Source organism: Aptenodytes forsteri, unplaced genomic scaffold, assembly GCF_000699145.1.
Source record: "Aptenodytes forsteri isolate BGI_AS27 unplaced genomic scaffold, ASM69914v1 Scaffold193, whole genome shotgun sequence".
In the NCBI taxonomy this organism is placed as follows: Eukaryota; Metazoa; Chordata; class Aves; order Sphenisciformes; family Spheniscidae; genus Aptenodytes; species Aptenodytes forsteri.
This window is the reverse complement of record NW_008795405.1, coordinates 10,265,363-10,290,554: the sequence shown is the minus strand read 5'-3', so window position 1 is coordinate 10,290,554 and position 25,192 is coordinate 10,265,363. Positions and strand designations below refer to the sequence as shown.

At 41.5% G+C, this 25,192-nt stretch overlaps 1 protein-coding gene across 1 annotated transcript in view; it reads left to right on the top strand.

Moving 5' to 3' along the window:
• FBLN5 (fibulin 5) overlaps positions 1–25,192 on the top strand; it is a 52,024-nt gene that overhangs the window by 22,636 nt on the left and 4,196 nt on the right. Inside the window, exons 5-10 of the mRNA XM_009280784.2 lie at positions 12,486–12,608; positions 15,864–15,980; positions 16,936–17,055; positions 20,081–20,203; positions 20,740–20,866; positions 23,762–23,957. Coding sequence (XP_009279059.1) covers positions 12,486–12,608; positions 15,864–15,980; positions 16,936–17,055; positions 20,081–20,203; positions 20,740–20,866; positions 23,762–23,957 — 806 coding nt within the window. The remainder of the gene's footprint in view (positions 1–12,485; positions 12,609–15,863; positions 15,981–16,935; positions 17,056–20,080; positions 20,204–20,739; positions 20,867–23,761; positions 23,958–25,192) is intronic.

Sequence of the window (25,192 nt, the reverse complement as noted above, 5' to 3'; positions counted from 1 at the left end):
TTGAGCAGGGATTATAGGCATTTTCCAATGATCACCACCACAGAAATAAATAAATAGATGGCTTGCTATGTATACAGTCAAAGGGGAACGTTGCCCAACATGCATAGCTCTTTGCTATTAACAGTAATGAGGACGCAGCTGTCTGAGCCTGGAAGCCAGTATTTGCAGAGGATAATTCTCAAAGATTTTTCTTGTCCACTGGCTTTTGTCCACTACCCATTCTTTGCTTACAAAAGAGCCCAAAAGGTCCTAACATTTATACAAGAATTACTGTGGCTTTGTGGCGCTTTGGAGATTGTTATAAAGCATGCTGACACATGGACAGATTTGAAACTCAGATGAAATATGAAAAACAATTTTCTCCCCTGATAAGCTCCCCAATGCCCTTAGTGCCAAGCATAACACTCTCTTCGTAGTCAATCACGACAGCTCCTAGAGCAGCTGGCAAGGGTTGCTGCCATGGGCAGAGATCCGAAGCTCTCCCTTCCTAAGAAGGACTTCTAACTCCTGCTGCCTGCAAAGCTTGTGGCTGTGCCTGGGCGGACTAGTGATGTGAGTGTTGAGTCATGTATAACTGGTCAGCTCTACAGAGCCTCTAAAGCAAATATAAAACTGCCCCACTGTCCAGACACATGTTCTGCACTGTTGGTGCAGTCAGGCTCTTTTCCCTGTTTTATCAGCTAGGTTCAGGGAATAAGGACTTAGATTCCTGGAGGAAGACAAAGCACTGTAGTCTCCATTGCATGTGTGTTTGACTCATGCAGTTCAAGTGACATGAGGCAATCTACAGCCATGCCACCTCCGGCTGGAGCCTCTTTGCATGCTCAAGCCAAGCAGCTTTGAATCCAGTCCATTCCTGAATAAGATGCTGGTGGTGATTGCTGAAGCTTTGTGAGAGATTAGTTAGTGATGAACCTCATATTACTATTCCAGTTCCCCATAATGGAGATCCCTTGTTTATATACATGCATGGGGTCCTCTTTTTTCATGTATATTAAAGATTTCAAGGTGTCCTGTGAGAGTGACTAGAGCATCCATACTGAATTCTCTCTAGGGGTATGGACATATCGCTCACCTAGAATCTCTCTTGTATTTTCAGTATTTTCTCCAATACTTCACTCCCACAGATGTTTGCACAACGTGCTTGAGCAATGGTTAAAGCTTTTGTCGCACGTCCGAAGTGGCTGCATTTTAATGGAAGAAGCAACCCTTCCAATAAAAGTTTCCGTTATATCCTGCAGGTGGATATTTGCATCCCTTTGTTTTCATTGCAGCTTTGATTTCTGGATCCATTTGGATCAATTTCTTCTGCTGTATTAAAAGTAGGGCTGTTCTCCTCTTTACTAGTTATTGTGGTCTATTCACAGTCTCAGACCTCTTTAGCCTGCCAAAACACTTGGAAAAGGAGCTCTTAATGACTCAGTTAAAATGTACGGTCAAGAAGTTCACTTATTAGAGGAAATGTAAACTGACCACCAATTGGCTAAAACAGCTGGCTGGACTATTTGTGCTAGTGATTTCTCAAAGCTCCCCAGGGAGCAAAAGTGGGAATAGCAGTTCTCTTCTTTTAGTTCTCTCATGCTCTGTACCCGAACAGAAAAGTCTTTGAAAGAATTTGTTGGAGGAGAAGCCAATAAGATTTCACAGACATGTTTAAAAGCTTTATAAATAGTTCTTTAAACTCCTATATTTTTAATATATTCTTCTTAATAAACTTCTTACAGGGTTTTTTTAAACTATCCCATAGAATTGCAGAGAAAATATACAGTTCAGCCATAGAAAATGCACTTTTTCAGTGTTAACGGTTCTACTCCTCTTCTGTGAAATTTCATAAGCCTTCTCTAGAAGTTCTTGCATGAGACTATTTCATATCATGCAGCAAAGGGAGGACTGTAAGGACCTTTTGCTAGAAGTATGTTTTAATTTCTTAGTGTGCATTTCCTGGCTCTGATTGCACATCTTTTTCGTTTCCACTGCAATAGAAAGTGTCACTTGCATAACCTCCCAGCAGCTGGGAGTATTCTCAGTAAGTGCTCACTGGCTCCTCTCACCACCCTACCAGCAGATCTCAGTGTAGCATATGATCATACAAAATAGGTAATTTTGAGAAATGGGTAGTACAACAGTAATGCTCCATTTATTCAGCTGAAAAATATGTTTCCTGCTGATAAAGATGAAATCATGTTGAGCAGCAACTGCTTGGTACCTCCTAATTCAGCAGGTTCAGTGTCATCAGTGGGATGCTAACACATCTCTACCCCACTCCAGCAGGGTACCTGGGTCACTCCTCTGCTGCTACTTGGAATAGTATAAGTGCAGCGGGGAAATAACTAAGATTCCCAAATCGCATGCACTGACCATGGATTTCATAAGTTGTGCGGAATCTGCAACAGGAAATCATGAATCCAGAGAGTCAGTTATACTCCAGTCCATGGAGTTTCCATGTTTAAGCAAAGCCCTTAATTGAAATCAGTAGTTTGTCTCATTTCTGATCCCAGAATTAACATGCAGACTGTGCATTTGTGCAAAAGCTCTCATGGGACACGGGAAATAGTCCACACAACTGGGTATGATCTTGTACCAACAGGGAAGCCTGGTAATTGGTGGGAGTGAGGAGCCGTGGTCATGCAGGTGATGCCAAGTGTATGAACCATGCACGGGTCTGTTCTGAGCAGAAGGGGAAGAGGCTGCTGCCCCTTTTGTCCCCTTGCTATGCACTTACCTGCATGGCTGTCCTATAAATCTCAATCACAAAAGCAGGACTAGAACTGTGGTCAGAGAGCAAAGTCCTTTGACAGTTTAGCTGTTGTTTATCACCTTTGAGTAATGTTAAAAGTGTGCTAGCTAAGGAAAGGCTTAGATAGCTGGCAGGAGATCTAGAACCTGTGACACATGTTGAGCAATTTTCATACCAGGCCGAAGGAGCAGCATTACAGATTCATGCCTCACACTATTTAGTATCCACTTCCAGGCTGACCATCTATGTGAAGAAACACTTTAATCCTTGTTTAGCAATCAACCAATAACATAATAATGCATATGGGATGCAGATAGAAAATGAATTCAGGAATCAACGGCCAGTCCTCAGACACTGAAATATGCAATTAAACAGGTGTTTAGGGAGTTGATCTTGGATTGTGTCCAAGCTCAGCAGGGTCAGTCGTCCTTGGAAAAAAACACTGACCCCACACAGCAGCAGTTTGAATTTGGCTTCAGACTGCACTTTAGGAATGTGGCATTGTTATTTCTCCCCTTTTCTTATCAAATGTAATTATCTTGAGAAAAAAAAGTTTTGAGAAAACATGTGATTTCACTGAGTAAAAATCTACTACTGAGGAAATTATTTCTCAGTGTCCAAATAAGGAGTGGAGGAGAAGTTTGGGGAAAGTGCTCTGTTCCAAGTAATCTTGGAACTGACACCCATGTTACTGAGCTCGGATGTTTAGTCCTGGCCTGCAATTATTCCTATAAAAAATAGGCATCCAATCTTTGTATTATTTTAAAATGGAGCCCCGAGGGTTATAAATGACTGAAAGAGCTTCAGTGTTTGAGCAGACAGAGATTCTGGAACAAGCTCGCAGCCTTAAGCCTCTCTGCAAGAACCTTGTACCTCGAGAGCAGGGTGAGCTCCCGGGGTTGTGATGGTACCACAGCGGGACTAAAATACAGACAGAATAAAACAAAGAAGTAGGGCCCCAAAATCACCCACACCTCCTAGTAGAAGGGGGAAGAAGACTTTCCATGGCAAACTTTTTTCGATCTGCAAGACCTGTGTCTCACAACTGTCAAATTAATCTTCAGCCTTACTATGTTGAACCCCGTGGTGCTAATGGCTCTCAAATAATCATGATGGCAAAAACATACCCACTTTTGTCAATGGTTGATCAAAAGAAGGAAACATAGCCATAGCTACTACTGTGACCCACAGAAATTTGTGGCATGATTATCAGAATTCATTACTTAAGAAAGGAAGTCATGCATGCTAAATATGTTCCAAATAGAACAAAATGTAACAGTCCATCTGTGAAACAGCGCACATTGCCAAGAGCATATCATCTTGGAAATCTGCTGTCCACATTGGCTTCCCTCTTGAATACAGAGTCCAAGCAAAGTTTCTCTTCTAATCGCCAAAGTTTCCAAGAATGTGGTTCTAGCTCAGAGATGGTAAGTCCACGTCCTTCCATGATAGCTCTCTGCTAGGGGCGTTATCACCTTGCCAGCCAGCAGGGAAAGAAGCTGTCACGGAGGGAGTGGAATGGTCACAGCACCCTGAGCATGGACCATGCCTGTGGAGGGATAAGTGTAGTCACGGATCCCACCACTTTCAACACCAGTGGATGGACTTAACAAGGCAGTAGTATCCCTTGTTCCTGTAGTGGCAGGTGCAAATCATCTCCTTGGGGTGGAGCTTCTTTGGTAAGCTTTCCACATGCATTTACTCTGTCATGTGGTATGTAACCACATGCTCATAAATACCAAAATGAAACTCATCAATATATTTATTTAACTTTTTTTTCTTTTAAAAGTAGCTTTTTGTCAAGAAAGTCTTTTCCTGAAGGACTCCGATATTGTCTCTGAACTGATGAGCTGATCTTAAGGACTTTGTTTCCTTCTGTATTCTTTAATGCATAAAGTCCTGTTTATGCACAAAGTCCTGTTTTTCTGAGCAGAAGAAAGGTAAACAGTGTCTTTGCTTAGAGTTTTTGAACCTCACCTTCCAGTGGGCAGGGGCTTCGAGTTCCTAAGCACCTCTGCTCTTTCTCCTCTTGTCTGTGGGCTTTCTCCCCTGGCTTTCCACCTCTTAAAGTCACTTAGCTTGCCAAACAATCTCCTGCTTCCTGCATGTCCACTTCCCCTAACCTGCAGTTTAGTCCTCTCTGGGGTCTTTGATTCAACAGATTGTCTGTGGTAATAACTTGGATTCTTCCTCTTTATCTTGCTTCATGCTTCATAAAGATGCAATCATTCTATGTGTCCTGAAAGGGAGGTGGTTGGCATGCCCAACATCTTTAGGCTGATGACTCAACATCTTCCAGCATAACAATGTTATCAACATTTTCTAAATTTTCCGTATTTTTTCTGCAGTTACTACAAACATTAGAGGTACAATATCTCCCACTAAAAATTAAATTTATTGATAAAAGTACAAACAAAAAAATGAAAAATTGCACATGCATACATTTAAATCTTTGCAAAGGAGAAATCACTTGGAAGAACTTTACAAACTCCTATCCCCATTTTCAGCAGTTTCACTTGCCAAGATAGATCTCCTAACGGCCTAGGAAATGAAAAAAGATGTAAGGTAAGCAGAAAATTCAGGTGTGATGGTTGGCATGCCCAACATCTTTAGGCTGATGACTCAACATCTTCCAGCATAACAATGTTATCAACATTTTCTAAATTTTCCATATTTTTTCTGCAGTTACTACAAACATTAGAGGTACAATATCTCCCACTAAAAATTAAATTTATTGATAAAAGTACAAACAAAAAAATGAAAAATTGCACATGCATACATTTAAATCTTTGCAAAGGAGAAATCACTTGGAAGAACTTTACAAACTCCTATCCCCATTTTCAGCAGTTTCACTTGCCAAGATAGATCTCCTAACGGCCTAGGAAATGAAAAAAGATGTAAGGTAAGCAGAAAATCTCAGGTGTGATGGATATGGATATAGATAAAAATAACTAAATGTTGAATGATGTTAAATCATTCGAGGAAGGCTTTAAGACACCACTTTGACCACATAATCTGTATTTTTTCTGACACAGGCCATAGAACCTTACCCAGCAATTGGTGTTTCAAGCACATAGTTTTTTGCTACAGCAAATTTCAAAGAAGAAATACTGTTCAGGTATAAGGCCCTAAACTAAGGGAACATCTACCATGTGCTTTAGAATGTTTTTCAGATGGTTAATCAGTAGCACTACTAAAGTTTGTGCCTTATTTTTATTTTGAATTTGTCTTCTAAACACTTAATTTCATCCCATTGTCTTTTGCTAGCTTTAGTGACCATCTCCAGCTAAAAACTTTGTTTCCATGAAGATCTTTACAGATCACAGGCAAATATACCTTGAACCTTTTCTTAAATAGATTATTAAATGGAGCATTATCTTGCTCTGAGACAAAGTTTTGTGACTTGGAATTACTCTTTGGAGATTTCCTGATCTCTTTGCAATATCACTTTTTGAAGTGTTGACACCAGAAACGTATTTCAGTAATTATTTTACTAATGCAGTATACAGCGGTAAGAACAATTTCCTGTGTCTACTCAGTGTTCTCATGTTTATGCTTGTCCTTTCAGCAGCACTATGTCAGGAAAAGTTCATGTTCAAGTGATTAAATTTAATGACCCCAGAGTTATTTTCATGACCAACATTTTTTACTCTTGATATATGACCTTGCATTTGTCTGCCTTGAAATGCACTTTCAGATGCGCCCACCATACCTAGCAAATTACTTTTATATAAGAGTTCTGTTCACTTTTTAGTTTGTAACTCTGCCAGCTTGTGATCCTCTGCATTTTATTCCAAATGTGGAAAATAGTGGACCAAAACCATATCCTCAGGATCCTGTAGACGCAGCATGATTCCACATTTATGATTCTCTCTTGAGATTTCTGGTCTCCTAGTTTTAGCCTCTTTCATTTGAGCAGTATTGAATATGTCTGGTCTTAATTCAATGGATTAGAGTATTGTTTTTCTTTTTATGCTGTGATTTCTTGTGATATTATTGATACAAATGAGAGTGGCCTCAGTCCTGCATTCTCTGTGGACATGAGTCAGTGTAAGAGATCACTACGTCTTCTGATAAGAATTAGCCTCCCTGGTGAGATGTGGTGTTGTGCTGCAGTTTGACATCTAGGTTTTCTTTCTGACTATATTAATATGCTGCCCCTTTTTTTGTATGCATGGCTTTTAAATTATTTCTTTTTTTTTTAATTTATGGGCAATGAATTAAAAATTTAATTCATTATTCTATGATGTAGCTAAATTCTAAAGAATCTATGAAGACTACTGCTAGCTTTTACAGATAATAAAACACAAAGCCAGTAATTTGCATGTTAAGCACAATTAGTTCATTTATTTATTTTGACATTGTAAATTATATCTATCCAGTCACCAGGCATCCCGCCATCCATTAAAAACACAATCTGTACCAATAAAAACAAAGCGTCAGCACATCACATCCCACAAAAGGCAACCAGTCAGCCAGAAATATAAAAAAGCACTTTCTCCACCCTTCCAATCCCCAGATGAAACCCCATTTCCCCAGCCACCTCACCTCTGTCAAAATGTCAAGTAAACAGAACATCACACCCCAGGGCTGCTAGACCAAACCACCACAGCCATAAATTTTTAAGGTAGACACACTGAGCTAAGAGAGAGGGATGTGGTTAGTTTTGGAGTATTTGGGCTCAGGCTCTTGCAGCAAGGGCTTCCTGACAATGTATATGGCGATGCTGACTACCTATTCTCTCATGTAGTCAGTAAACCAAAGATCTTTAAAAACTCATGGCTTCGAGCCATGAGGCTCTGTGTTCATTCTAGGTGGTATTTCTTAGGAGACAGAGAGCAGTGGTCTGGATGGGCCGTGTGGTTGCTCTCAGTATTCGGTTGGGAAGTAACAAAGTAAATCATTCCCACTTCAGGTCAAATTTTAATTTCAGTCTGGACTTCTGCCTGAACTTCTACCCTTGGAACTAGCTGTGGGAGCAGTAATGTGAACAGAACAACTGGAAGGATGGATGAAAGAATACAGATGACTGCTAATTTGGTAGGACACAGCAGCATAATCAAGAGCCGAGACATTCAGGGCCAGCGTTGGCCAAGCACTTCTTGGCAAGAGAAGTTTTGAACAGGGATCCATTCTGATTTTAAGTGCCGAACAGCTGCTCTCTTAAAATCAGGAACTTCTAAGGAGTCACCCAGACTCACTAGTCACTTGGGAAAATTCGGACTTACTCAAAATGATTAGGTATGACGATCTTTAACATCCTCTTGTTTTCCTATGTAATTTCACAGCAACAGTCGCAGTCCTGTCTGTAAGGGTACGAAGAGGTGTGGTAGCTAGATAACTCTTTCAATTTGCCATGGACTGTGTCACTAGTTCTCTCTCTGTTTCAGTAACTACTGGAAACTGAGGTTCAATGCACCATTAGAGTAGAACAGTAACATAGTGAGTAGCATAGAGTTTAGCTGAAAGAGCCTTTGATGCCTCTGAGGTCTCCTAGCAGAACATAGTGCTTTCAGAATGATGGTTAATCTTTTACTTTAGATCTCATTAGCCAATGTAGAGGCTGCGCAAAATTTCTGAAAAAGACACATCTTTAAGTGTTCATATAATAGGGGCAGGCTGTATTGGGCTATCTGAAGGACTACAAGTCAGAAACATCTGTGACCTGTTCTTGCTTCTGTCTTGTTGAGTGGTCACAGGCTAGTCCTTTAATTCCTTAGTCTTGAATTTTCTGGTTAAAATCCAGGCGCACTGATATTTATCACCAAGTGGGACATTGCAGGGTTTCGTAGTACAGTTTGATTTGTATTAGGATTGGAAGGCTTCAAATAAAAATGGACTAATTGTGAACTGGCTCTGTATATAAGAGGACAGGCCCTGCCCTGAATAGTTTTAGATGCTAAACAGTGAGGAAGGCTGGACTATGACAGAGATTTTGTTATCCCCATTTTTCAAATCGGAAGCAGGGCAGTGGAAGATGAAGAGCAAGGATGAGTTCCCACAAGGTAAGTTCTCAGCACATGAGTTACAGCGTGGTCACTGGTGCCAGTTCCTTGTCCTGCACAGTAACTACCAGGTACCTTAGTCTGTTTTCACTGAGGACAGACCTAATTTATATTTGCTTCCTAGTTCACCTCATGGCAATTCTTGTAGCCACGTACTGAGTAATCTAGCCAAAATCACAGAAGAGGTATTCAATAACACTAGCTATTGGTAAAACCTAGACTTGCTCTTGGGATGCAAGTAATGTTTTCTAAGGGTTTTGGCGATGAAAGGTACTAAAAGCAGGTTCACTATAATGAAAACCATCCTTGGATATCAGTGATGGGTGACACCATCTGATGCTTTCATGGTACTGATGCCAAAATCATCAAATATCACAATCTATTAACACCGTGAATAGGGGGCAACGGTGTTTCTAGGGTTTCTTGCTAGCTTGCTTCACTTTAGTAACTCTTCCGCTCTCCAGCTGATTAGACTTTACTTTGGGGCTCAGACAACTTATTGCTGTATTTCTTTCCATGGTGAAGACTGCAATACAAGTTATGCTGGGTCAGAGGCACTCTTCCAGGCTCCAGAAAACTGCATCTCAGGGACTTCTAAGCCACATGTGCTATCCTTGTATTGAGTAGTCCTTACAATTTTTTATTCTCTGAATTTGTCTTATCTGCTTTGAACCTACAAAACTATTGACAATTTAGTATCATGTATATTTAGCATCACAGTTTTACTCTAGTATTGCGTATGACCCATCAGAAGGGCAGAGGTGGTACAAATGAGCTTTGAAGTGATATTGCCAGGGCATGAACACACCTAAGATTTATGTTTGAACGGGACAGAAATAAGCTGTGCAACCAGAATAAGAAATGATTTACACATTATTGACTAGCTGTCAGGCTGTTTCCACTTGCAATTTTCCACTCAACCAAAAATGCCCTGGGAGTGTTTTGATATAGTTTCTATGCTGGCACCTCAGTCTAGTGAATCCATTATAGGCAATCTCTCAATGTTTTATGGCTGGCTTTCTCCCCAGTGGAAATAATTGCTGGGGTTTTTTTTTTCTTTCCCTGTCAAATGTCTAATTTTGACTTTATCAACCACACCAGTTCTCACTGTATGCACACTGTGTAAATGGGCTGGGCAAGGCACCCTCTGTCTCCCAGCTCTGTTATTCTTCACGAGGATACCTAATGGTTAGCCAATTGTTGCACCGACTTCTTTCTCAGTGAGCAAGTATCAGCTTTCACCTAGTGAAACCATGTAATGTAAATAACCCATGGCAGACAGGCTGGGGTTATACTACCTGTTTGAACTGAGAAGGCTGCTTGCCAAAAATAATTGATTTGATTGCACTGTCTGGGTCTGTCAGAGTTTAATGGCGCATCATGGTAAGGGGCAATCTTAGAGAAAGCCAGAGATATGTAATATATAACTGGGTGTGTTCTTTGCTCAGGCCCAAGCAAAAAGATTTGATTCTACCAGTAAAGCTGTTTATACTTGTTGGTTGCATAAAACTTCATTAATGAAGTCAGTGAGGTATTATTCAGTGTAAAATGCGGGGAGTCAAGGTGTTCTGCATAGACAACTTCAGGTTGATCAGGTTTTCTAGGGACAGCAGAAACTCCACAGGTAGCCTCCATTGTAAAAAATTCTGCATTCAAATGGAAATATGTCTCCAATACCACCACAAAAGCTGAAGACTGGGAGTAAGCAAAGAAATCTGCTTGGTAGATAGCAAAGAAGAGACGATTGATGTCTTACTTTTCTGGAGTGATTGTACTGCTGCTTATGCAACTGCTACAAAGATGACTCGGGAACAAAACCGATCCTGTAGCCACCTGTTGCTTTTGGTGAACGATGCATGTTGTACCCCTGCAAGAAAGATGCACCACAGAAGAGTGGAGGATCTATAGTCTTCAAACAGCATTGCTACCATATGTGGTGGTAAGACCCTGACCCTCATTTTGTCTCCACTGTGCTTCACCTAGTAATATTACTGGAAGCTGGGAGCATGGAAAATGAGAATCTCCTTTTTCAGCTTGGGGTAGGCTAGAAACAGCAGAATTGGCCAGATCCCAAGGTCCCACTCCTAAAACAATAAGCAAACATGACAAATAGAAAGATTTTTCATTTAGAAAACATTAATGTCATTCTTACTAAATTTATGGTTAGATAAAATCTGTGTTCAACTACTACCAATTATGTGTGATACGCCGTATGAAGGGAGAATCCAGAATTTTTAGCCCAATCGCAGAAGCAATAGCTGAACTGAACAACATATCTCTGTACCTATATAGTCTAGACTTGTTATCTTACCCCTTTCCCACTTCCCCACCATTTTGCCAACCTTCATCTGGCCAATAAATACGTGGGAACTGATTTCCAACAGAGTTAATTACCTCTAATTGTGCCACTCTTGTTATCTTACCAGCTTTGACTCACCATAAATTGCTCTGGTACAGATGCTGGCAAGATAAGAATTCTAGACTCTTTCCATATATATAATATGTATGTATTTATTCATATATCCGAACATGTTAGGTATGTTGGTGTGGTAGATTGGATCAGTTATTTCATGACTGCTGGGATTTTACAGCTGACTGACTGTGCTAGGTGCCTCAGGGGCAGATACTGAGATGCAATTCCTGCCCTCTGCTGCCTGCTCCAGCCCAGTGCATTTGTGAGATACTTTCAGTCACGACCCAGCAAAGTCTGGGTTAATAAGAATTGGGGGGGGGATCAAGGGAGTAGCATTGCTTGGATGACATAGTACTTCAGCAAAGGCCAGTGCACAGTATGCTGGAATAAAAAATAGTTTAGGTATCAATAAATAAAACATAGAAATCTGAGTTGGCTGAAAAAATGACACCATTTATCTTTTGATACTTCAATTTCTGACATCTAGAGGCAAAACCAATGCCAGAAACATCACGGAAGAGATTGAGCAAGGAGGGATTCAAACTGAACTTCTGACACTGAAAGGCATTTTTAATCAGTTAGGTTCCAGGGTCCTGGCTTATATAAATGTAGGAATGCTATTCACCTCCTTTGCAACAAAAAAAAACCCCAAACCAAAAAACAAAAAAAACGCCCACAACAAAACCACCCTAAGGGGTTGTAATAAAAAACCAAATACATTAAAAACAGTAAGGATAGTAAAAAAAAAAAAAAAAGGAAAAGAGTTTTATTGTCAGGAAATTGATTCCAGGGAAGTATACAATTTTTTGTCAGGTGAAGGTTGATTTTGGTTGAACCTTCTGTCAGAAAAATTACAGTGAGATAATCTGTGTTGGTGGGGGTAGGAAGTAATTTTTTTTATATGTCTGAGTTGTGTTTGTACATCTCTCGAACATCTCGTTCATCTCTTACTCCGCAGTGGGGTTATATAGCCCTTTCAGCAGCCTTTCCCTAGGGCTGAACAGTACCCTGTAGCATGGAAATCCCAGTTCAGTGACAAAGCAAATGTGGAAGTAATAAAAAGCTCGAGGTAATGCGATCCCTTTCTTGAGGAGCTCTGAGAAACACTGGGTCATCTGCAAAAGGGAGAGGTTTGATGAGCACCCTCAGTTCTCACTGCCCTCAGACATTTATTATTATGAATTTGACTTCAGGTTATGGTCATTCTCTCTACTCCACCATACTTCGGTTCGTCGCACGGAGCTGGTGTACACACAAGTCCCTGTACAGTGTGAATAATCTTTTGTTGTTGCTATTTCTAATATGTTCTTGCTGTATTTCTGTGTTGCAGATGTGGATGAATGCGCTTCAGATTCTCACCAGTGTAACCCCACCCAGATCTGCATAAATACTGAGGGGGGCTATACCTGTTCCTGCACTGAAGGCTACTGGCTGTTAGAAGGCCAGTGTTTAGGTAAAAACCTCATGCGGTATTTGAGCATCTGTGTATGCGTACCTGTGAACAGTTGAAATAATGGCACTGAGCATCTTTGTCAAGTACACGGTTAAACCTTCGGCTACGTGGAAACTGTCTGTCATCTTTGTAAGTGCCAATGGTATGCTTGGCAGAGAGACTCCCCTGTGGAACAAAAATGTAGATGCAAATGCCATATGACTAGCCTCCATGTAACGTGGGATTTTCATATTTCCAGTCTGAAGGATTCCCTTTCACATAAGATCAGTCACAAGCATGTATACAAAAAGATTTATTCCCAAACAGACCTGTCCTTTCCGCACCGTGAGAGTCTGCATCTGAAGGGATCAGTATTTGACACCAAGAAACAGGCCAGTAAATCCCTAGATTCAACGAACCGTTTTGCTTGGGGGTGAGAAAAAAATTACCTCTGAACTGGGTGCCGTTTCGGTAGCTTCCAAGCAGTTTTATTTCGATTTCATTATTTGCCTTGCAGCAATGTCCTGTTCATCCTTTTAGCTCAGCCCTGTTGAAAAAAACATCCCTCAACAAACAGCACGGGAAAACCTCCCAGCTCCCCTCTCCTCCAGCCCATTCCCCTCACTAGACATGCCCACGGGATGATGAAGTAGATGTTAATTTTAGGTATACAGATAGGACCTGGGAGATAGGATACAACTTTTTTTTTTTAAGTTTGCTTTTTATTATTTTTTTCCCCTCAGCGCAGGCTGTTTGCCTGCCAGCTCTGCGGAGCTGGACCGTCCTGTCACAACACCTCCGCTGGAAGGAGAACGGGCTTTCCCTGCCCATTCATCCCTGGAGCCTCTCCAGTTATTTTCCAACTTTCTCCTCCCAAGTACCAATTCCAGTGAAGGACTGACTCACGGCTGCTTTCCTAACTACTGCAAACAGCTGCTGTGTAACTCACCTGGCAGGGACAGAGCTGAGCCTCATCCAAGCTGGGGTCTGTGCAGCCATAGCCGCTTTGGGGAATCACTGTCTTGTAGTTCCCCTGGGATACGAAGCGTCCAAGCCCCCTGCTCTTTAATCTCTGATAATTCCTCTTCTCTTGGGAAAAGAAACTTGTGCCAGGGGTTGTACAGGCGTACGTGATGGGGTGGGGATGAGGGAGGGCAGGGTGGGGGATTCTGCTCTGCATCACCTGTTTTGTTACCCATTTACTTCTCCCAGTTACAGCCCAAACGAAAGGGTTGTGTGCAGCACAAGGATTTGGACATGGATCTAAAGTACTTTACTGCTTGATGGATATACCAGAGAACTGAAATGGCTGCATTGCTGAATTGATTTGAATATCTGCTTATGCTATTTAAAATAGGCAATAACATCCCAGTGTTGCCCATTTTAAGTAATCATGGGGTGGATTATTACAAGGCAATGCAAAGAGCTAAAAGCAAATTGTGTTTAGAGTTGCTATATTTTTCCCTAAGTGTCAAAAAATTCTGAGTTTTCCATACTTTCCACTGGCCTTGGAGAAGTGATTTTTGCTGGCATAAAGCAGTAAAAGACCATTTACTGTAATCAGAGGGCTGGGCTGGGTTTCAGAGACAGGCTTTTTTGGTGCACTGTTAGTAAACCGCAGTTACAAAAAGCTACACTTCTATCTGTTGTAATTATCCCAGTAAAGTTTATACAGGAGGAGCCAGTACAGCAGTATCCACACGACCCACCCACAAGAAGCCCTGTAAAAGTCCTTATACTCAAAATGTAGCACTCTTGAGATAACAGTCCTGCAAAAGCCAAAGCATGTATTTAAATAATGCATTGTGTCAGTGAAACGAGGTATTAATTTACTTAAAACCCATGTCAGTTTTTGCAGGATTTGGGCCAAGCCTACTGCTGGTGTACATACCGTAGCTGACCCTGGCCTTTAGGTTATCTTGCTATTTAGAATGCAGTGGGAAATAAAAGCTAGTAAGGGTAAAACTGAGTGTCAGCGTCCTTGTTATTTTACACAGAGAGAGTATTTCCAAGACTTTTGACATTTTCAGCATGGTTTCCTGAGACTTTCTACGGCAAAACTGCCTCAATGAGGCCAAAAAAATAAACTTGAATTGCAGGATGTAGCTACTTGTACAACAGATTCACAACATTGTTGTTTTTATGGTATTACCACATCATGTAAATGTTCAAGTAGTTCAAGAATTCAGTTTCCCAACACATTCTTAATATCTAACACTAAAACAGGAAGCAGCCAATTTAGCTAACAAATAACGAACTGCTGGAATTCATGCAGATGTATATGTATATGTGTGAACCATAGGGAGAGTACTGTCATTTTGATTTTCACGTGCATTGGAACCTGCGGTGGGGGGCATTTCACCAAAATCTGTGCCTTCCTGCTTTGCTCCTTCTGGCAACCTGACTGGAGATAATACACTTGGTTTTCTACTGCACAAACTTAACTTCAAAGCTTTGAGAGTAGCCATTAAAAAAGTCTCCATAAATCAAAAGCCAGTTGATACCAAAGGAAATGTAAAGCCTTGGAAAGGACAACTACTCCAGGTGTTTCACTCCAGTTCTTAGTCCAGGGGCAAAATTCTTCTAGCACTTACCATCATATGTATCTTACAGCATTTTCTTGTGCTTGTAACAGTCAGTTGCATGTATGGCTAATGCTGCAATTCAGCCCAAACTGATATTTTGGCATTAAATTTACTGTTTACATTTTAGAGTCTATAACTTGTCAGTTGAAAATTCATCCAAAATGTGAATGTGACCATTCGGAAAAAAAGTCTTTAAAGAATATCCTCTCTAAAAAAAGAAGTATTTAGTAACAAATACTGATTGCTTTTCTAGAGAGTAGCTTTGGTATACATGGAGGTAAAAAAGGTTTCTATCTTGATTCTGACAAAACTTTGCTACAACGTTGGCTGCGCTTGTGCTGACAGGCTGTGCCAGCTATCGGGTATGCTTCGAGGTAGCTGCTTAAAGGGACTGACTGTGGGCTTCCTGATGACATCACATTAAGCTGAAGATTACAGCAATGACAATCAGTTCATAGGACGTACTGATAGATGTCAGCTGTGGATAAAAACACATTACTACATTCTTTTGGGTAGAGATGTATTTTAACTATAACTCTGGGTCTCAACACCTGAAAGTTTGGCTGTTATATCCGTAACCAGCACGCGGGGTTACTTCGTGTTATTGGTACCATTGACACAGTGTGTTTGCGGCTTTGTACCTGCATGTGAAAATGCAGACCACTCTACTTCTTGTCTTTCCCGTCTATAGATATAGATGAATGTCGCTACGGCTACTGCCAGCAGCTGTGTGCCAATGTGCCCGGTTCCTACTCCTGTACGTGCAACCCAGGCTTTACCCTTAATGAGGATGGAAGATCATGCCAAGGTACTGTGTATGGTAAACCACGACTGAAATCTTTGGTCCCAACCCAGCAACACCCTTAAAACTTGTTTAGTTTTTAGAATACAAGTAACCTTCCCAACACTGCTTTTGAAAATGTTCATAGCCTTGCCAGCCTGAGATATTTCTGTAGTACCTCGGAGGGGTACAGCTGCAACATGAGTGTATCAGGAGGAATATGCACAGAGGCCCAAGCCCCCTAAAATATAGAGTTACTCAATTCACTGAAATTACCAAGAGTTTAGGCACTGAATTTACTTTTAAAATCTGAGGCTGTGTGACCCACCTGAGACAGGAAAACTCTGTCAGATCAATAAATTAGATCTGAGTCTCCCAAGTTCCAGACTAGGGTCCTGAGCATTGGACCCCCTTTCACTGTGATGTGCTACCTCAATCATAGTCAACACAACCTCTTCATAAAGCCTCTCCCTAGCTAAGCGGGGAGCATCTTTCCACATGCTGCAGGAAATGGTCTGTGCTAATGATGTCCAGAAGCTGCTAATGTCCTAAAAGGAAAAAAAAAAATTGGTTTTGTCTTAGCCCTAGGTTTCCATGAGGACCGTTCCTCATTGCATTATCTTCCTCAGGAATATCCTGCTGCATTTTGTCTCAGGTCTGTTATGACAAAATCAGTTCAATGGTTTTAAAATTGCAGGATAAGGACAGAAGCATTTGTAACAAATATTTCATCCCCATCTTCCATGTTATTTTTTTGATCGAAGACATTCCAGAATGCTTCATTTCCACGCATGTTGTGTTTCCAACATGCTATTTCCAGGCATCAGCCTGAATCCCAATAAACAATACTGACTTGGTTATATTTTTTCAGAACAAATCATTCTGACTGCACAGCTAATCTCTTTGAAATGCTTTACAGTAATGAATTGAAAATAGAGTTTGGGGAAAAGTCACTGATGCATTGGGCATTGGTTTCCCATAGATGTGAATGAATGTACAAGCGAAAACCCTTGCACTCAGACCTGCGTCAATACCTACGGCTCTTTTCTCTGCCGCTGTGAACCTGGCTATGAACTGGAAGCTGATGGAGTTAACTGCAGTGGTAACTGTCTTTAGTTATTTATTGTTTTGGTTTCTTTAATTCTATTAAGGTTTCTTTTTCCAATGTATTGTTTTGTACATGCTTTTTAAAAAGTTTTTTGCCTTGGTCCATGATTAGCAGCAGGATAGCTGCAACTCATATGATCTTCTTTCCAGTTAAAGCACACAGCAAATACCCAGAAAAGCACAATGGAGGGGGGCTGCAAGTGGTTTTAAGGAAATAAGCTAAACACCAAAAAGCTCCAAGATAACAGCAAAACATAAGAAAACACTTTGTAATGCTGAACAGGAAGCTTTATTAGAGCAAGTAAAGTAGGGATAGCCCTAGAACATTCTTCCATGATTAAAGAAATAGTATATATAAAGCACTTTTCCATTTGTCTGATGAATGCCTGTATTCCTCTTGCTGTTATGACTGCACACTTCTGCCTGACACCTTCCCCAGTTTCCCCTGTCTGGCTCTGGCTACACTTCAGAAGCAATATATGGTTTCTTAGTACAGCTATTGCTAATCAGTTCAGCACATAGCAGAAGAAACTGTGCTTATGTCACTGTACTTTTTCCTCTCTTGTTTTTGTTTTTATTTTATTGCTTTATTTTAATTGAAGGCAAAACTTATTTCTGTGCTTAATGTTCCCACAGCCTGATAAAATTAGAGAATCCCGCCAATATTTCTTGGAAGGAAAAATGCATTGGAAAATACTTGTTTTTTAATTTACAGTAAACAGATGTAACATGCTGTTTGTGAGAGAGAAGACATGTGATATGCAGTATGTGTATAGATTAGTGTTTCCAAAGCTGTTCTTCCATGTAAACCTCCTTATTATAAGGGAAAGAACAAAGACTTAAATCTCTAAAGGGTCATTTAACATTTAGAGCTGCAAGACCTAACTCAAGTTTTCTGCTTTTTAATGGAGTTTCTGCTTCTAAGTTAGACTTCTGCACCTTTTTATGTGCTCCTGAGCTAGTTGGGGGCCTGAACCAGTTAAGTTCAACGCAATGCCACATAAACATTGCCAGTACAAAATGGTGACAGAAAAGGTGATGCTTGAGCCTCATTCATGTCTGAGAGTTAAGCCAGCAAAAGGGACTTTCCACTACCCAGATTTAGGGCAGAAAACCTTTTCTTGACAATTCTGTGCAAGAAAATGCTTGTCAAAGCAGGTCAAATTTCTCTGGATGAGCTTCTTTCACTTCACAAGCAATCACTAGACATCTCTGAGGCTCACAAAGGGAATGCCTGGTTAGGAGGACGCTCCTATGAGACATCCAGGATCCAGATGTACTTCAACAGCCACTGGATTAGCCCATGGCCTAGCAGCCAGCTTACCTTGAAGATGGGAGGCATCCCTGCCCAATTCAAGGAGAGAGGCAGAGATTTCAACCTGGCTTTCCCAACTTCGGCATTATTTTCTATTCACAGAGGTCTTGCATGTGCATTAGATGTGCTCTGAAATGCCTACCATCTTGTCCTCTGCAGATAGTCAGCAGAATGCCAGAAGTGTTTAGGAACAGCAAAGGTGTGTCTGTCCTGTGTGGGCTCAGCAGCAGAAATGTAGGACCCTCGGGGCTTTAAGTCCCTCCAGCACTTAACAGCAGCTGAGCACAGATCATATGAATCCGATGTGCTGGAGGTCTGGGCTAGGACACCTCGAGGGGGTGGGTGATATCTCGGTCCCTTTATGGAGCCAGCCCTCGGTCCATGTTTTGTCAGGAAGGTGTTTTTTCAGCGGACTCTCTGGGTCAAGTCACACAATAACAGGACTATGTACGTGTAGAGTTCCTTTCATCTCCCTTTTGATAATGTGGTTGCAGCCATAAAGCCACTTTAACATATTTGGACTTCAAATACTTCCCAATCCATCTGCACAAAACACCAGAAGTGGATAAATGGACTGAGCCCAATTTAGAAGAAAGGGAAATTCAGTCCGAAGAGTAAAAGTGATTTGCCTGGGAGAGTCAACATGTCAGAGCTGGGAATAAGAACTTGGGAGTTCCTGGCTGGGGCTCTGGCCTTTGTTTCTTTCTTCCTCTGAACAGGGAAATAAGGAAATGATTAACTGCAGCTTCCTTCAGTCTAGCATCTTTGCATGTGTTTTCCCCTCAGTCAGCCATGCCTCCATGAGCAGCTCTGAAGTTTGTCTTTCTCGCCTGAGCACAGTTCTGCAGAACACAATGACTGGTCAATTCATGAGTGCAAGGGGAAAAGAGCACAATTTCTGCCTTCAGTCAGAGATTTGACAGACTGCTTAGCTTCTTGGGTATCTGGGAGATGGCTGGGCCTTCCAGTAGGTCTGACCCAAGCTGGGATGAGCTCTGTAGTCTTCCTGGAATGCCTTGGAAGTAACTGGCTAGAGGCTAAGAAACATAAAACAGCCGGGGCTGGCTGCAGGACTTCTGCTGGGACCCATGTGGCCCTGGGAAAGGGAAGTTTGCTCTCCAGGACTGCTTAGCTTCTTGGGTATCTGGGAGATGGCTGGGCCTTCCAGTAGGTCTGACCCAAGCTGGGATGAGCTCTGTAGTCTTCCTGGAATGCCTTGGAAGTAACTGGCTAGAGGCTAAGAAACATAAAACAGCCGGGGCTGGCTGCAGGACTTCTGCTGGGACCCATGTGGCCCTGGGAAAGGGAAGTTTGCTCTCCAGAAAAAAGAAAAAAAAAAGAAAAGAAAACCACTGCCAAGTCTCTCCTTTCAAATTACAGTTGCAGCTTTGTTGTTGGAGTAGCCCTATCTCTGACGTAAAACAGAACTAAAAACATGGCCAACTGGTGACAGGTATCCAAAAAGAAAAATAAATAAATAAAAGCCACGCATTGTGTTCAGCAGCAGCTTTGGTTTCCCTAGGAGAAAAATGTTTAACCAAGAACTTGTATAGCATTTTGCCAGGTTGCTGCAGAGCTCTAGGGAGTTGGAGGGTGCCAACCTCCAGCTGGGGTGATGGGCACACAGACTGGATGGCCACCTGCCTGTGCGACTGCTCTTTTGACTGTAAAGCCAAAGACACTGAACTTTGTTTTACCACTGCAGACATGGACGAATGCAGCTTCTCAGAGTTCCTCTGCCAGCACGAATGTGTGAACGGGCCTGGTTCTTACTACTGTATCTGTCCTTCGGGCTATAACTTGCTTGACGATAGCAGAAGCTGCCAAGGTAAGAACATTCCTGAGCTGATTAAAACCCAAGGGGACCAGAAAATAGGTCCTGTGTCTGGAAAGAGGTTTTCAAGAACTGAGATGCTTGGTCTTGGCATTGCACAGTGAAATACTCGCAGGGGCCAATTATGTAATTCTGGGAAGAATGTCATCACGTGAATAGTCCCACTGAGGTGAACTGGTGTGTTGGTGTAAGTGAGACTTTACTGACTAGGAAACAGCTACACAAGAAAGCCCTCAGATATTCTCCTCTGCTGCATGTCTCTCTTTAGTTTTCCCATTCTCTAAGGTCAGAGAGCTTGAGCAGCCAATTTCTTTTCCATTTTTGCAGCACTTAGCATATTTCCAATAAGCAGAAATGAATGAAGTAAAAACTGATCTTAAAAGAGGGGCCAGTTATCAAAAGGCCACTTCTCATGGTGCAAGAGTGTTATGAATTTTGGGGCAACTCCTGAAGATGGAAACCGGTTTGTAAGAGTGGTGTCTTGCACATATTTCCCTGCTTTAGCCTTTCTCTTGTTTCTTGCGTTTTAGATATCAATGAATGTGAAAACAGAAACTTCACCTGCACTCCGCAGCAAACGTGTTTCAATATCCCAGGAGAATATAAATGTTTAGACCCAGTAAGATGCGAGGATCCTTATATCCAGATTAATGAGAAGTGAGTAACATACGCACAGCCACAAAAGCAAATTCTATCTCTGTGAAGCCTATCTAGAGTGAACCAAATGAGCTGCATTTTTACAACAGAGCCATGAAGTGTGTCTAGAGAGCTATGCATAGATGCTGTTGCTGCATTTACCATTGGTAAGCTTTATAAAAATAATAAATTGCAATTCCTTACCAGGTCACCAGGTGGGATATGATATGATATGATACCCAGATATGTGGGAGGTTAGACTGGAAAAACACCTATCAGTGAGTAGAGAAAACAGCAAGGTTTGTAGTGTAACAAGAGATGTTTACTTACGTTACTAACTGACTTCATATATGCTCAAATGCAGCCTGTTTATTAGTATGAGTATTTCCTGTAAATATTAACTAGCTTATGTCTGGGAAGTACTTTAAAACATTAGATGATAGTTATAGCAGGATACAAGTAGTTTCTTTCTGCTTAAAGGTTAAAAGTGCTGAAAAGTCCACAGACTGATTTGCCTTGTCCAGAAATTGGGTATGTCTGGATGGGGCTGTTAGCACTGTTGCTGTCTAAATTTGGAATTATTTGAGCAAGCAAAAACATAAATCCCACATCTCTAAAAATTGCCTGTTTCTTTTACATTTTTGTAGGTATTTGCCTGGGGCTCAAAATATTTCAGCTCCAGACAGATCTCTATATATTGCAGCCCATAGTATTTCATCCATAGTGTTTGCATTAAACCCAATTACTTGGGATTGCTTGGTAGCCTCATGTATTTTATAGAAAGGCAAGAGATGAGGAATCAGCTTCTTTCCATCATAATTTATTCACGTCTTTACATTGCTTTCTGAACAAGGGCAGCTGAGGAGCGGACACATTCTGTTCTTCCAGTTCTGGGTTTACCTACCTTCAGAGGTGGTAGAGTCTTTAACTGGAATTTGAAATATCTGAAGCCTCTGTATCTAAATTCCCCAGAGCCCAACTACAGAGTCCTCACAGATCAGCTTGCACCAGAACTCTTGATCTCTGAGCTTTGTGTTTGGTGGCTTTGGCTCGTGTCTAGATGTGACTGCATTTAATTTGTGGCATATGTCTAGAAGTGGTCAGTATGAAAGCCAAGTGAATTCCTTGCATCTGTGTTTTCTGTGGAAGGAATTGGGTGTTTGTAATGCCAGGAACCTTTTTATGGGGGACATGCCAGATGAACTGTCTGAAATTGGTGTCGGTAGTGGAGGTTATAGGAAAAAACAGGCAAAAAGACCCAACTCTTTTCCAGTAAATTCCCCAACATGGCTTTTATAAAGGGACATCCTGCCTCACAATTTACTGGAGTTCTCTGAAGAAAGCAGCAGCATGTGGCTAGGGCACATGGGCTGATGTTTGGGTTTCCAAAGGCTTCTGAAAGGAACCTCACATAAGGTTATTATGGAAATTAAGCAGCCATAAGTAAGAGAGAAGTCCCTGGCAAAGAAGAATAAGAGGTTGAAAGACAAAAAATAAATAGAGTATAGTATTAAATTGTCAACTTTCACAGTGAAGTTCTGCAGAGGTCTGAGCTGGACCTGCTTTGTCCAACATATTTGTAAGCAATCTTGGAAAAAGGGTAAACCATGAGATGGGCAAAGTGTGCAACAGTATCTGAGGACAGTAGAGAAAAGCGTGGGCAGAAAACAGTTGTAGAAGGAGCCTCAATGACTGTGCAATAAAAATGGCAGATGAAATTCAGTGTATATGAATGTAAAGTAAAAAGACAATCCCAAATGCACAAATTAAATAAAGAGCACTGATCTGATCACAATCCATCCAAACTGAGATTTGAGGGTTATTATAGATAGTTCCATGATCTGCAGTACTTACTAGAGGTCAGAAAAACAATCTGAATTTGAGGTGTTAATAGGTAGAGAATATCCTTAGAGCACGTGCCATTGCGTACCCATATCTTCAAGACTGTGCAGTTCCTTCCCCTCCTCTCAAAAGAAATATAACTGGACAAAGGTTCATAAAGAGCAATGAGGATGATCAAAAGGATGGAATAGCTTCCTTGTGAGAAACAACTAAGTCAGGACTCTTCAGCCATGAACAGGGTCAAATATGAAACCCTGAGTTGCGTGAGGAGGATGATCAGGGGTTGACTGGCTGCTCTCCTTTCAATAGAAGAGCTGGTAGCATCAGACGAAGTCAGTAAGGGGCAGTGCAGAGGGAGGTGAAGGGGGCTGTGGAGCTCCTGGCCGCAGGGGGCTGTGGATGCCAAACATTCATGTCGGTGTAAGGGGAAGCTGGACAAGCTGATGGATAAGAAATTCATTAAGGGCTGATGAATACACAGAAGACAACTTTGTTTCAAGAATTTCCTGAGTCACAAACAATTGGGAGTCTGTTGGTAGAAGTGTCATACGCTTGGCTTGCTATCCTGCTCTTCCTTAGGGCTCTGCATTTGATGCTAGAGCTTTGGTTTGATCCAGGATGTCTCGCTGTATGTTTTCGTATGGTATGTAAAAGATTGTTAAACAAAGAATACAACATTTATGTAGCACCATCAGTGAAATGATCCAACAATTAACATTATTTTGGGGACAGCTCAGTTTAAATTACTATCAGAACAAACACGTACCAGGTATTCTACACCTGCAGAGCTGCTTTAAATAAAGTACAGATTTTCGAGTGATCTAAGGAGACCAGGATGCCAAGATATTTTGGCCTAGAAGACAGGAAAAAGAAGGCAGGGATATAGGTAGGTCAGAATAGCAACACAGAGAATACTAAAAGGGAGAAAATTCATTACAAGTTTCATTGATTCTTTTAGCTGGTCGACAACATTATTTGTTTATTTATTTATTTATGCAGCTGTTTTTGCATATAAAGAATCAAATATTACAGCAATTTGTAACCCCTGATGACAATCCTATCTTTGACAATTAGCCGCTGCATGTGTCCAGCTGAAAACGCCGGTTGCAGAGATCAGCCATTCACCATCTTGTACAGAGTGATGGATATGGTGTCCGGGCGGTCTGTGCCTTCTGACATTTTTCAGATGCAAGCAACAACTCGCTACCCCGGAGCCTATTATATCTTCCAAATCAAATCAGGGAACGAGGGCAGGGAATTCTACATGCGGGTAAGTCTGGCACTCACTGAGAGAAAACACGGAGTATCTTCTCATTAGCTGATTATCCTTCTGATAGCAGAACTCAGTTTTTAATGAATATCATTTAAACCTTCAGTATGAGGCATTTTTACATGCAGACATGCAGAGCGGTGTGCTGATCTGCATGAGCTGCTGGCTCTTTCAGGAAGGTAACCTACCCAAAGCAAACACGCTTGTTTTATGAGACATTAGGTTCAGGAAAGTCCAGGGCTGTACCCATGTCTAAGAATAGCTCAGGTCTCCCATGCTCAGGAGAAACTATTGTGCCAAACCTTTTTTCATCTGACGGGCAATCAATAATTGTCACTGAAAGAGTGAACGTTTCTCATTTGTTTTATTAAACTCTTCATTGGAAATTGAAAAACCTGAAAACCAAAAAAGTAAGCAAAACAACCCCCCTTTATCCCAAGAATTGACTTTCTGGGTGCTTTGCTTTCATTTGTTATGTATTTTTTTCACTGAGAACACATATTATATGTAGAAACTGTTAGAGAAAACACAACTACTTTTTTTTTTAATCTGAATTTTCCTCAGAAGACAGCTCTGTTCCCCAGTCATCTTCACTACACCTCTGAGACACGGGGGTGATGGGAAGTGTCTGCACAGAATGAGGCACAGCCACCAGGGATGGTGGCATTCAGAAGGTTGATTTTTAACCCTAGGCAAAACCTGGCTTTGATATTCACGTTAAGTGATGTTCAGTAGCTATTGTTGGTTCCCATGCCCCACAGAAACCGGTAGCGTGATGGATTTCAGTAGATTCCAATACATATTTCTCCCGAGAGCCTCAGATTCTCACTGTTAAAAAAAAGAAAATGTTTCAAAATTCCAAAGTGGTCCAAGAACGATCATTTACATGTCACAAGATCTTTCATGTTGCAAAGTCGTTACTGATCCCACCGACCTTTTCCCCTCATCTCGGTCGCTCCACCAGATGCTAAGGCTCCAGTGACCAGCATCGTTGCTCAAGCCTGCTAGTCTTCTTTTATTTATTTATCACACCCCCCATTCGTTTGTCACATAAAACACTCCACTTGCACAGGCTGTCCCTTTCCCTCCACTGGCAGCAGCATTGCTCCCGTGTCAGGTTGGTAGCCAGCAGGTGGTGCCTATTTGTTGCATTGGGAAGAGCGAGAGCAGCGGGAAGGGAAGGGGAAGGGGAAGGGGAAGGGGAAGGGGAGGGGGATGGGGAGGGAGAGCGCGCT